This window comes from Homalodisca vitripennis, chromosome 3 (genome assembly GCF_021130785.1).
Source record: "Homalodisca vitripennis isolate AUS2020 chromosome 3, UT_GWSS_2.1, whole genome shotgun sequence".
Classification (NCBI taxonomy): Eukaryota; Metazoa; Arthropoda; class Insecta; order Hemiptera; family Cicadellidae; genus Homalodisca; species Homalodisca vitripennis.
In genome coordinates, this window is record NC_060209.1 from 107,410,124 (window position 1) to 107,424,328 (window position 14,205).

At 31.6% G+C, this 14,205-nt stretch overlaps 1 protein-coding gene across 1 annotated transcript; it reads right to left on the reverse strand.

Annotated features, from left to right (window-relative positions):
• Positions 1-9,460: 9,460 nt before the first annotated feature.
• LOC124358709 (trypsin-7-like) lies at positions 9,461-13,617 on the reverse strand. The gene is made up of 4 exons (XM_046811006.1): positions 13,534-13,617; positions 12,623-12,860; positions 11,610-11,759; positions 9,461-10,233 (listed from the first exon to the last, which is right to left on the reverse strand). Exons 2-4 carry the CDS (start codon positions 12,812-12,814, stop codon positions 10,081-10,083), a joined length of 495 nt encoding a protein of 164 aa, XP_046666962.1. The 5' UTR covers positions 12,815-12,860; positions 13,534-13,617; the 3' UTR covers positions 9,461-10,080.
• Positions 13,618-14,205: the final 588 nt, after the last annotated feature.

Sequence of the window (14,205 nt, forward strand, 5' to 3'; positions counted from 1 at the left end):
CATTGCTCGATTAATATTTTAAATTAATTTCTCCTCTAAAACAACAGCCAATCTCTAAAACCTATACCAAATTTGTTTTCGTTTGCTGTAACTGAAAACTTAGAGACTATTAATATTATTGAATTAGACTAAGCATTCCTTGTTTGAAGTTTGTGTTTTACCTACTTACGTGGTTGTTCGGTGAATCAAGACCTATTGTCACCTGTATTATGTAGTTTAGTTTTAATAATTAATGTTGTTTAGTATTTTATTATGTGCATGTTTTGGAGTTAATGATGTTGACATAAACACGGTGCTTGTGATTCCTGACAACAATCAAAGCTCTGGTATTATTTGTTTCTTTTAAACTAATTTTTAATTATGTGTTTGGTTAGTTATTTACTTGAAGAAGAAATCAATTCTTTGTTTACAGTTTATTTTTGATGGTGGGAGGATTGTGAAGGAAACAGGAATTTTCCGTACATTTACCATCGTTCAGTGAAACAAAAAATCAGTAACACAACGCTTCGAGATCTGCAATCTGATCGCTTATTCAGGTAAATAACTAACGTAACACATCATTGCAAAATAGTTAAATTAAACAAATCATACCAAAGCGTTGTGACACGCCAAAGTCAGGAACCACAACCACCATGTTGTGTGTCAACTTCACTAACTCTAAAACATGCACTTAATAAAAAACTATAAACAACACCAATAATTAAAACTGAACTACAGAATACAGGTCACAATACGTCTGCATTCGTCTACCAACAACTTACGACTTTATAGGATCCCCTGTTTTCCAGCAGACTATGCTATCAGTTCCAGCACTCTAAAGTTATTGGCCCTATATAACACGTTTGTCCGCTACCCTTAATAGTTTACGATAGTTATGTTTTAAAAGATGCGGCTCCAATGTACTTCTAAGTACTTCTAAATGACAATATTCAATAAATTAATATCGATATTCAGATATCTTACGGAAAGATCAATTCTGGCAGCGCTAGTTAATGGGTCTCTTTTAACAATTATTGTAATATAAATAGGCGGGATATTGAGTTACTGACTTACATAATAGCCAACTGCACGTATGTAAAGTCATAAATTTGATAAGCAAAACTTATTAAATGAGAAAATAAACTTTGAATTATAAATACTTTTATAACCTTCTCTTGTTTGAAGAGTTTGAGTTGAAGAAACTGTAATTATAACCTAGAGGTATATATGAACTAAATGAATTGTACCGGGCACAAACAAGCGAGCACCTAAGCGGAGTTGGATTCTAAATTACTCTCCGCAGTGAAAGCAAAGCTTTACCTTTCAAATTATTTCCGGGAGATTACGCTCACTGTGCGATAATTTATTGACAAACTGTTCTACACGCCGCGGCGCCGACAGCATTTTAACTTTATACAGTGTTTTTTATTAGAAATACAGCCATTGAAGGGTTAGTATTGTTTTTATGTAAAAATTCTGACGATAGTTTAGGTTATCACGGGCATTACAAGTGGTGAGTTGTTTTAAAAAAGACCATAATATTTGTTCGACCTGTAAAAATTTAGTGATACAAAAAGCGTTTTGCCTTCATTAAAAGATATATACAAACGACAGTTTCTCGTAGTAAAAGACTGTGAAAAAGCTTTTCCTATTTTTAAACAAGGTAGGAGTACGCCACACCATGTTTCGCTGAAGTCCAATCCCAAATATACAGCTATAGCTCATTTATTTCTTGACAGATAGCAAAACAGACAAGCACACGGCAACCAACCTTTATATCCACCACCCATTAAAAGAGAAATTGTGTCGAAAAAAGAAAACGACGCTTAGCTACATTAAATTATTGGAAATGAATTGTCTTTTACTCATTCTTGTCTATGTTGAAATTAACATTTATGCAAAAATTTACATTCGATTAAAAATACACTGATTTATTTTATAAGTTATTTGTTCTCCTATATTTTTCTTTCCATAGTATTTAGCCATTAAATATTTTAACAATGTAGATATATAAGCGTTGGATCAGCCCAAATCCAATGGTCATTGTTAAACTTAGTATTCCACATATGAAGATGAACTTTCATGCATAGTTATAAGGATATAATTATGTCAATTCGTTTTAAAAATATATCGAGGACAGGAGACACACATACAGACAAGAATGAAGTTTATCTAGCTCCACAAGCTTTACTAAAACTCATCCAGTTAGGGTTATTTTTTTAATTTAATAAAAAAAAAAGAATTTTTAAACCTCATTTTTACAATAACTGCTACCAACCAAACTGAGATGATGTACAATCAAGGTTTAAAGAAGTTTCTGCAATTACTTTATTGTGTAAGGCGAAAATTAGGGGTTTGCACACTAAAATCCTCACGAAAAGTAATTGGGATTGAGAAACCTTCATTCTAACTCTACGTACGTATTAGTTGTAGTAATTCCAAGACAATAATAAGGACGAGGTGTACAAATCAAATACACCGTGATAATATAATTCCTACATATCTGCAACATTATGAGCAGTAACAGAATTACTACTTTAGAATAGAAGCTGGGAAACTCATCATTGCACTTAATCCCATATGACACTTGCTTCCGGAGTAACAGAATGGTCATGATGGGCAAGGTAGGGGGTAAGGACCGCCTACTGTCGAGATTAAATAAGGAAGGATAAAGCTATATCCCACTCATGCTATTTTGAAAGATGGGAAAGCCAGTTTGTTTCAGCCTCTCCCATCTTGGCAGGTGAAGAGGGGAGAGCAATCCCTCATATCCAGGCTAGCAAGAGCCTTTAGTACTAGGAGAGCTCCACTCACTCCAACAGTCATCCTCTACAGTACTCTAGACCTATTTATTTACTCTTCCAATTTTCACCTTCATGGTCAGTAAATTGTCACTCCTGGAAATCCATAGGCATTTCCAGATATAAGTAAAATATTTGTGCGTGAGCACAGTGCAGGTTCGAATGGATGTATAAGCTATCTAAAAGTCTCCTGGGGATGTTACCACTTTACGTACCAGTTTTACAAATCTGAAACATAGTTTAACTTTACGTGCAGGTAACATAAAATGGTAGGAAATCTACCTGAAATATCAACAGTTGGATGATAAAAATAATATTTTATTCGTTCAAGTTGTACTACAATTGATCACATCAAAGTAAGAATAAATATTTAAAAAACCAGTTTACATGTCATCTATAACATGTCATCATGTTCTTATGATAGCCTTTTGTTACAAAATACTCTCTTAAAAGCCTTTTAAAAGTTTAACTACCTGTTTTATTTTTTATGTGTGGTAACAGCCATTTCTGAAAATATACAGTTGAATGCACTATCTTCCGCTGTGCACCCCTCGTTGGATGCGAGTGGCAAGTCTCGCCGGCATTAAACAGAGTGGTAGTATTTCTGACAGACATGCAGCACTCATATCCACCATACCAGCGAACGTCATTATTTTTAATTCTTTAAACACCAGCTGACAAGATTCCCTTCTGGTCATTTTAAAGATTTCTCTTATGCACCATTTTTGAAGTTTGATAACTCTTTTAAACTTTGTGTTACTTGACAAACCCCAACATATAACTCCACACCTTAAAATCGATTCCACATTGGAGAAGTATACAACGAGAAGGACTCGGATACTGCATACCTGAGCAAGGCGGCCGGGAGCATAGCAGAGTGGGCGGAGCCTTTTGCAGATAACATCTACATGAGATTCCCAGCTGAGATGGGCATCCAAATGCTGCCCAAGAAATTTGTTGGCAGAAACATTTTGCAATGAACTCTTGTTGTAGGTGAATCCACTGCCTAGGAATATGTGACTACTAGTTTTTTTAAGTATCGTGAAACGTATAAAGCCTGTCTTGGTTGGATTGAGAAGAAGTAAATTTTTGAGAAACCATTTAGAAGCTTGAGCGAGGCTATTATTGGTAGCATCAACCGCTGCTGACGCAGTAGATTCTAATGTTTGTAAACTGCAGTCGTCGGCGTACATGTTAATCTTACTATAGTTTATATTTTTGGGAAGATCTTTTATATAGATGACAAACATGATTGGTCCCAAAATGAAGCCCTGTGGTACACCGCACTTAAAGACTTCCTCCTTTTTAATGGTGAATACCTGTATTTGTGGATATGTCCACGACTTGTTTTCTGGATTTTAAATAAGAGGCAAATAATTGAACCGCAACACCTCATGAATGCTATATGCCTCAAGTTTACTCAGCAGAACGTCATGTTTGACACAGTTAAACGCTCTGCTGAGATCGAAAAAGACGTCTATCGACTACAGTTTGTGGTCAAGAGAAGTTACAATGGAACTAATATTATATTATTAGATATAATGTATGTCATAATAGCGATTTGATTGATCCATACTGAAATATTTACTGTGGTTAAACCCACATGATATATATTATCTTCTGATCTCAGCCCCTATATGGTCAGAGAATACATTAAAAGGAATAAAGACTGAAAGTTCTCACAATTTTTCCTTTTGATCTCTAATAGAATCCTGTCAGTTATGATACCCCTTTAGCCTATCCATTTAATTAAACTTTTAATAATTTATTTTATTGTATTCATATTTCTCCTCTATATCGTTGTACATATTGCAATTCAAGTCTGTCTACCTTTTTAAGTCACTTTGCATATATTGTGAATAGGTTTGAATTTTCTGAAAATGTAATGTATATAAATAATAAGATTATGTTATAACTAACCTAGAATTTGTTAACTGTTCAAGGTAAGCTTACCTAATAAAATGTTGTACTCATAAAAATGGCATTATATTGAATTTGTAAACTAAAGGAATAATCCATAATTTATTTAAATTTATTATTATAGTACTGAGGAAAATACTAAAATAAGGCCAGTGAAAGTGTAGGAAGTGCCAACAGCGATAATGATGACGTAAGATTTAGCCTTTGATCTTCAGAGAACAGCTGTCTCCCGGGGCGATTGTGTCTACAAAGCAACATAAACGCCAGCATCGTGCTCACATGGATATATAGAAAGCTTTGACAGATAGTCTGTTGGGTGAAGGCTCGACGAGTTTCTTTTCCAAACGTTTTATATTTATAAACGTTATAACAATAACACAACACCAGTGTTATAACATACATATTTATTTAAAGCAGACATTAGAAATTGTAACCCTAGTAAGGTTAAGTATTGAATAATTGATTATTAATTGAGTATGTTTGTGTGCTTCGTACATTGTATTGGGAAGTTGAATTAATATTTATTTTAGGATTAGGCATTAAATGCAAAACTTTCATTTCACCAAAATTATTCTTTGTGTTTTTATCCATTTTGCATCAATGTAAATTATTTACAATTGAAAACTTTAGAACAGTATCACTACTTCCTTTGTTGTGGGCCGTAGATTAATACAGGGTAATCCGTTTAAATTAATTTCAAAAAGTAATCTTAAACTCGAATTTATCACAGCTCTGTGCTTAATATTGTTACGTTTGGAAATGTAATGTGACAGGAATCATCTGTTTGTTCAACAAGTCGGCAGAGTGTGTATTATTTTGAAAACAGTAGTGTATAAACATCTGGCCTCGCAAGCAGGTCACCATTCATCGTCAGATTGTCCGATTCCATGAAAAATTAACGCCCAAGTTGTTAAAATCTTGTCTCAAACACTTTTTGCGTTCAAAGCATTTTATAGTGTCGACGAGCTTTTGGATTATAGTTGTGAAATCTTCAATCTAGAAGACTGACAATGGCGTTGGTGGTGGAGAGAATTAGAGACTGAGTGGTATGCATGAATGGAAAGATTGCATGTCTGAATGTAATAATGTTAAAGAATGTAAATATTGTAGATCTCTCGGATATGACTTTTGCCATATAGTAGTTTCCATGACAATAAAAGGAAAAAATTACTGTTTTAAATGCATTAAGTATGAATATTTTTACTGGCACCCCAAAGATTATGTTACGGAATATAGTGTTACTTTCTCAAGCGTAAATTTTTCTGAATTTTATTCAGTAAATAATGTCTCGGGAGATGCATTAGTAAGGGTCAATTTTTTGTGAGAAATACTGAGACGAACTTTTAAAAAAACGTGAGTCTATGATATACAATAAACAATGATTATACTTTACTGAACATAGTATCTCCAATATTAAATGGCTTCAAGGTGTCAAAATTGCTAGAATAATTAAACTGATTTTGGAATGAGTATGTGGATGTATCACCGCTATAACTTTGACAGCCTTCTTTTGCAGGATGCAAACATTATCAGCATGTCTGGAGATACTATATACTAATAAACCATACTTTTTATGTGAGTATTTAAGCAGCCTTTCAAACCAATGTTGTGATCAGCATATTTATTAACCCACATGTTTGTTCCTTCAACCAAATCGTTTGTATATATTATGCAAAATGAGAATCCAAGAATGAAACCTTGTGGTTTATAACATTCGAGGTTATTCCTGTTTGATATATAGTTTTAACAAATAAAAAAAATATTCTTTGTTTCCTAGATTATAAATAAAATAAAAAACAACCTATTTTTGTGTTTTATCCCAATATTGATACCTTACATTGTGGGGTTTCATGAGTTTCACAGTCAAAGACCTTAGATGTGTCACAGAGACCCGCAGTAGCCAACTGTGACCCAACCGAAGCACTATAATTACAGTCAATCAAATCTGAGATTGCTCTACCAGTGCTTAAATTTGTATTAAAGCCGTATTGTGTTGGATTTAAAAAAGTTGTATTTAAATATTTGATCATTTGATTTTCTACCACCCTCACATAGATTTTAGCAAAGCTGAGAGTAATGCAATCTGGCGATAGCGAAATGTGTTATTAATATTTTGTTTATAACAGTTTCACTTCATCAATTTCAAAATTTTCTGAAATATACCTTGTGTAATTCATTATTTATTTGGGTATTGGTTATAATTTACAGAGAGGTTGGCCAAATATGTAAAAGACTCCTTTAATGGCGTGAATTAGCACGCCGCCCCGTTGTGGAAGTTGATGTTAGGTTTGGTATTGAGCGCTTTTGTTTTTCAGTATTTCAGATTTATAATTTGAAAATACAAATTCATTATATATATATATATATATATATATATATATATATATATATGCACATAAATGATATTATATATATACATACATTTCATATATATATATATATATATATATATATATATATATATATATATATATATATATATATATATATATATACTAGCTATAGTCAGAGCAAAAATTTAAATACAAATAAGAATACATGGAAAACATATGGTTCATAGCAAGTTTATTTTAAAATTAAAGAAATATTTTTACACAGCCCTTTGAAAATAAGAAACTTCTAATTACTATAAAAAATATGAAAATATTTACACCTGATTTCCTAAAAAGTATTATTGAATAAATAAGGCGCTAAGTAATTAGAAGACTTACTACTAAGCAATACTTTTCGGCATTTCTTAGTTTGGATTTATATTTAGTACTGTAGTTACAGCTCTGATTCCTTAAGAAAAATCTTTTAATGCCCTGTATATGTACAAGGGTCGGAGTGGATGAATTCTTTAGGACTTCAAAAGAAGAAATAATGGTTCATACCTAGGCTTTTTGGCTATAAGTCGCATACCTCTTCTGAGTTGTGACAAGAGTTTTCTAATGTGAATAATACGTTCCCCTCCAGCCTATAATACCACATTACAACCTACTATGCACTAATGACAAATATACAGTTCTCAATACATTACTGTTACACACATATCTTAAAAAAAAGAACAGACGAATATAACTAGTTAATAATGTTTTTTAATTTGTGTAAATGTTGCTTTTAGGTTAAGCCATTATCCAAGAAAATCCCTAAATACTTTACAGAAGTTTTCTGTTCAATTTCTTCACATTGTGATAAACATACATTTTTACTACAAACATAATAAATGTATTTATAAAAGATTTTATTTCTAAAACGCCTCTACGAAAATTAAAATTTTTAATTTTCTTTTTATTGGTACTTAATAATATGTAATTTTTAGAGAGTCATCATTGTAAAGCCTCTAGAGCAATATTTATTATTCTCTCAATTTGTGCTAAGGAGCGCTAACAATAGCAGAGTGCAGTGTAATCTGTAAAGGATGTCAGTTACCATAAAGCTGAGCATTACATAAATCATTAATGAAAATTAATAAAAGGTTGGACCTAACATAAATCCTCCAGTTAAGCCATACTTTATATCTGCCGACTGACTCAGCACACCATTGATTCTTACACACTGGTTTCTACCTGTCAAATAGCTGCTAAACCACTTAGCAACTACTCCTCTAATTCCACAGTTCTAAAGCTTTTGCAAAAGAATCTAATGGTTTACCGTATCGAATGCCTTTGTTATTTCCAAAAAAAGCTCACTTTATTCCCATAATTTATTCCACTATACACCTTATTCATAAACTCTAAAGCGAAATTTCTGTATTTAAGCCTGTTCTAAAAAGAAATTGATTAAATTAATTGAAATTCAGTGGTCTTCGATACTTATAATTCTTAATAAAATATTTTATGAGCTTTAAAGCTTTAAAAATATAAACTTGTGTGCCTTTGTTGGTTTTTGTGAAAATAACAAATAAATTGAGGAATAAGCTATTTCATACTACTAGCTTATTCACAATATATACACTATCGAACTATAGCTAAATCTATTCCAAAAATTTACAAGAAATGTAACCACCTGTCTGAGGAATCATGTTTCTCTGTTACCCCGTTAATAAATGCTCCGAGCGGCAAGTGCTAATAAAACCCACAGGATAAAGTGTATTATTGTTCAGGTACTCCCTTTCAACAAATCAACGTAAACACAGCATATATATATATATATATATATATATATATATATATATATATATATAATTTCAATAAACATTGAATCGAAAAAAGTTCTTGCTCCGCCGGGAGTCGAACCCGGATCTCTCACTTGCCGGGTGAAAGTGCTACCATTACCCCACAGAGCGCTTACTTTTTCCGATTCAATTATTTTTTATTTAGCCATATCTGTCACATATGCGTTTAAATAAGCAAACTAACATATGATCAGAAGACCATATACCTGTCAAACGACTTTTATTTACATTAAATTGTATAAATGGCAATTGCCTTATTTAATTTCAATAAACATTGAATCGCAAAAAGTTCTTGCACCGCCGGGATATATATATATCCCGGCGGTGCAAGAACTTTCTTATTATCTAAATATATATATATATATATATATATATATATAAATATATATATTTATTATCTAAATATATATATATATATATATATTTATTTATTTATTTATATATATATATATATTTAGATAATAAATTTAGAACCAAATTATTCATTCTGAGTTTGATTACTGATTAACCATATAACGGCCGCTATTCCCTTATTTGGATTTTTTAAACTCGAATTCCTTGAACTAGCAATGTCTGCATATTACAGGAGAAAAAAGCAGTAGCATAGTAATAAAAATATATATTTTGCATATTACGTATACTCCCTAAGTAAAGTCGAATTTATTATTTGCAACATGTAGTAATCACAAAATAAATTATACGTAAATATATGTTCTAGGAATGTTATGTGAATTCTTGAAACTCAGCACAAACGAAAACTAATCAAGTGGCTATTTTAGTACGATGGCAAAATTTCGCTTTTTCCAATATTTGATAAAGTAAAATGTGTTGCAAGCTTCTAACAGTAATTTAAATGTAATAAATATTTCGTAATGTTTTTCTTCAAAATGCACTTTTACAATGTTTAGCTGATGCCACTAGAAACTTAAAACGGTTTGTCATTATATTATGTGGTAATTTTTTCATCAAATGTAGGTGATTGAAGAATTCACACAGTATTATAAATGATAGAAAACAAATATAAGTACAAATTTCTTACTATCCCAGGAATTTATTTCATAAACAACAAAAGCACTACTTTTGTAATGTTGAGTAAAGATTCTAAATAACTTAAAGTTACACACATTACGTAACTGTCGTAATAGCCTAAAAAGTTATTGATAAATACAGAATTATCACACGCACTTTTTATGGAATCATAGTCATCATAGAAATCGTTATTTTTTAACCAGTGACTATACTGATCCATGTAGAAACTGGGACGATATCAGCAACAATGACGGGGTCTGACTTGGCACTGCAGGGGTTTCTCATGGTGCCATCCGCAAACTGTCCGTAGAACACACCCTTGTATACAAATGGGTCGCCAAAATCTTCCTGCATGGACAGAATTTAGAGTTTTTTTTAGAAGGTAAAGATATTGTAATGTATTGAACATGATGAACCTTAGTGAGCACTTGAAATAACATTATAGGTTGAGGGTTATTCGAGGGACTAAAAATTGTGTCTATCTCTTTGTATCTTTACATCTACATATAAGAAATCTCGAGAATGAGGTGAATCTATAGACTGGACATAATACATCAAGCTATAGCCAACTTTGGGTATTCGGATGGTATACTCCTGGAATTTGGCTAAGCGCTAGCAAACATTTATAGGTCGTATGAATAACCATGATGATATGAAAACATTGCAGATATTTTTTTAATCTGAGTAGAATCTCGTAAGATTTCAACATATGGCATTTTTAATTATAGAGGTAAAAGAAAAAATGTGATGTTAATTAACAAGAACTGATTTCAGCGCACTCTTGCGTTGTAGTATTTAATGTAAAAAACTTTCCAAATTGATGTTAAAATTCAAATGCTAGAAAAAAATGATAAACGAAATTTTAAAAGTAATCCTATCAATAGCGTGGCGTATTGTGCTGATGGACGCGTACCGATTTTAGAAACTTTTCATACTAAAACGCAGGTTTGAAAGGTATAAGCAAAGTTTAAAATTTTAATAATTCAAATACGACATATTTGTTGTATGTAACATTATCTTGTAGACTATAAAATGACAGGTAATTCAAAATTAATACAACTGTTATTTTTCGAAGTATCGCTTTAAATAAAATGCAATGTTACAATTTTGATATGACGTTTAAAAATCTATGAATATAAGTAAGGGTATAAAAACCTTTAAGGATTTTCGGTCTAAAAAGATCTTAGACCAGTTTGAAGTCTTGCCAAACAGACGACAAACTAGTTTAACATTAACAGTTACAACTTCATTTGTTAATTGAATTTAATAACCTTCTTTTCTTTATATATTACTGCGATCACCTCATTATAGTTAGCGGGTCAAAGTAACAAAGGATAATACACTTCCTAACTTATACGTATATAACTGAAAAATATCCTTCATAGAAAAAAAACCACCTAGTCTTCTAATTCAGATCCTTTCGACAATAACCAGTAGACCAAAAATAGCTGATATTGATGGCTGTTTTAGTGTTCATTGATAAGACCAATAAACGTTATATTTAATAAATATTTTGTATTACACTTTTATAATAAATCCTATACGTGTGGTATTTTAAAATCCGATAAAAACAAATTGACAAAGACGTAGGATAATCATCCCTCAACGAGTTGTATGCAAGGTAAGAGGAGAGATAAAATAATTAAAAAATATGTTTTAGTCTCTTCACAGAACACTACAGAACAAGAAATTATTCATCTTCTACATTGATGCAAGCTACTCACCAAACAAAGCGTTGTCTTTCCCTTGTTATAGGCACAGGCCATCCTAGGTGTCCATTTAATTGGGTAGATAGCTTTGCAGACCGACACGGAAACCCACTTCATTATTCCTTGTCGTAGTACCCTCCCAGATGCATTAGATGCGTTCCATGCCTGTAAGAAAAGAATACGTTAGAAATTATTATACATAGCGTTATTTTTAATTATATAAATTTGTAGGTCAATGCAACTTTAACATTTTTTTCCGTGTACTAGAATAGTTTATTGTATATAATTTTGTAATTAGTCAATTATTTATAGGTTCTGGAGTACTTGGAAAAGTAGTATAAATTCACTATGGGACAAGTGTGATTTAAAATAGGAAATTCGAAAAATGTTTTATAGCTTTTTTGGTTTTGAATTGATGCTTTTAAACCATGATTGCTCTGCGGGTATTCTTTAAATTCTGCTACTTAACCTAACTTAAATCCAACAGGTTTGTGAGAATGTGATGTTCTCAAAATTAGCCTCTTTGAACATTGTAACACGTCATGTTTGTAAAACCACAAAATCAGTTTTGTCATGCGAAATTGACCTAACGACATATATAATTTATAAATAAGGTACTTTGTTCAAGAGTATTTGCGAACAAGCAAACATTAGGTTCAAGTTTGTTGATAAGAGTATAAAACATGTTTCTACAGTATTTTAAAGGCCAGTGGAACAGATTCAAGAATTCAAAGAGCAAAACAGTTACTTAACAGCATACTCTAGTCAAAATCTGTCCATCATTATCCTGTGTAAATTGATAGTATCTCAGATGTAACGGTCTTCCTGAAAAACTCTATGTTCATCCCTTTTGTGACAAATCTGCAATACTAAAAACCCCTAAAGAAATTGTAATCATGTTTTTTGTAGTTTAATATAAACATGATTGTTACTGATTCTTCAATGTATACAAATTTAATATAGATTGTTTTGTATGTACTGGTTGTATCTAAAACTCCATTTGCTATATATGTAAGTGTATAACCTACGTCTTTTCCCCAACCAGCGACCACCATGTTAGTGTTGACCTTGGGTGCCTCAATAGGTAGCTTGACGGGTTTGATCTTGTGAGACCACTTGAGGGTGCCGTTTAGCTGAATACAGACGTAGTTGTAGTCTTCAGATAGGGCGTAACTGGGATAAAAGAACAAAGTCTTGCCACCAAGAGTAATGCCCGACATTCCGTCATTACTACCGGCCACCACCGTTATGTCTGAGGGTTTAAAACTGAAATCATATAATGAATATTATTATTTAAGACGATACATCTTCAAGCTTATTTACTATTATCCTGAATTATGATGCAAAATCAATTGTGATAAATGATCAATTGAGTATTGTAATATAATTCTAATAACTTATTTCACTTATGCTTATTGTAATCTATCAAAATATGCAAATTTATTTTTGATATTAGTATGTTGATTAATTTCATATTAAGTTTTATTAAATTGAAAAAGTTCCACCATCATCACTCAAAAGCACAAAATTATAAAATACAGCCTGTAAATTAGTAAGATGCGTATCATTGTAATCCCCGCCGTGTGTAATATTTACTACAATTAAGGAATTTTAATTTTAATTGTATTGAGAGAAAATAATCCTCTATACTCATATAAAGTTAATATAATATATCTTGCGAATAAGTGAATTAAGAAAGATTTAGTTGGCAAGACCCAGGCTTGTATGATATGTATCGTTTTACAGTTAGATCTTATATGCATTAGGAATTTTAGCAAGAAGTTTTAAAGTTTATAATGGTATATTGAATGCCAGTATTACAACATATGCTAAAAAGAAAATATCACAGGTATAATGTAATAATTATTTTTCTTACAGATTTAAACTAGTGAAGCGGTGCTTAGTTATTTAGAAATAGAGTATTCTGTAATGAACTTACCCGAAAACACAAGCGGCTAATGTCACAACCCATTTATTGTTGATGATTGTTCCCGCGCATCGAAAATTCCCTTTCAACCAAATGGCAACCTGTACATTATAAACCGATAAACATAAAGGGCATTGTAACAGCTTGAATATCACTCACACACACATCCGCCCTTGCAAGTAGATCAAAGTAAAAAATACAGACTAAACCAGTGTACATGTTTTAATTTTAGGGATCCCAAACCCCCTCATCAGATAAACACTTATTATAAAACAAACAAACAGGACCCAAACCAAGAATTAAGAACACAACCAAAAAGGAATTGTAATAAATAAATACTAAAAATATCAAGATTTCAATCAACTCTATATTTTTTTATATTTATTTATTATAAAAGTGTAATACAAAATATTTATTAAATATAACGTTTATTGGTCTTATCAATGAACACTAAAACAGCCATCAATATCAGCTATTTTTGGTCTACTGGTTATTGTCGAAAGGATCTGAATTAGAAGACTAGGTGGTTTTTTTCTATGAAGGATATTTTTCAGTTATATACGTATAAGTTAGGAAGTGTATTATCCTTTGTTACTTTGACCCGCTAACTATAATGAGGTGATCGCAGTAATATATAAAGAAAAGAAGGTTATTAAATTCAATTAACAAATGAAGTTGTAACTG

Bases quoted from the DNA above. Each gene is read 5' to 3' on its own strand.
- LOC124358709 (XM_046811006.1), bottom strand. From the start codon at position 12,814: ATGTCGGGCATTACTCTTGGTGGCAAGACTTTGTTCTTTTATCCCAGT. The intron at 11,760-12,622 runs GTAGGTTATACA...CTTTTCTTACAG, and splicing joins TCGCTGGTTGGGGAAAAGAC to GCATGGAACGCATCTAATGC. The intron at 10,234-11,609 runs GTGAGTAGCTTG...CTGTCCATGCAG, and splicing joins GAAAGACAACGCTTTGTTTG to GAAGATTTTGGCGACCCATT.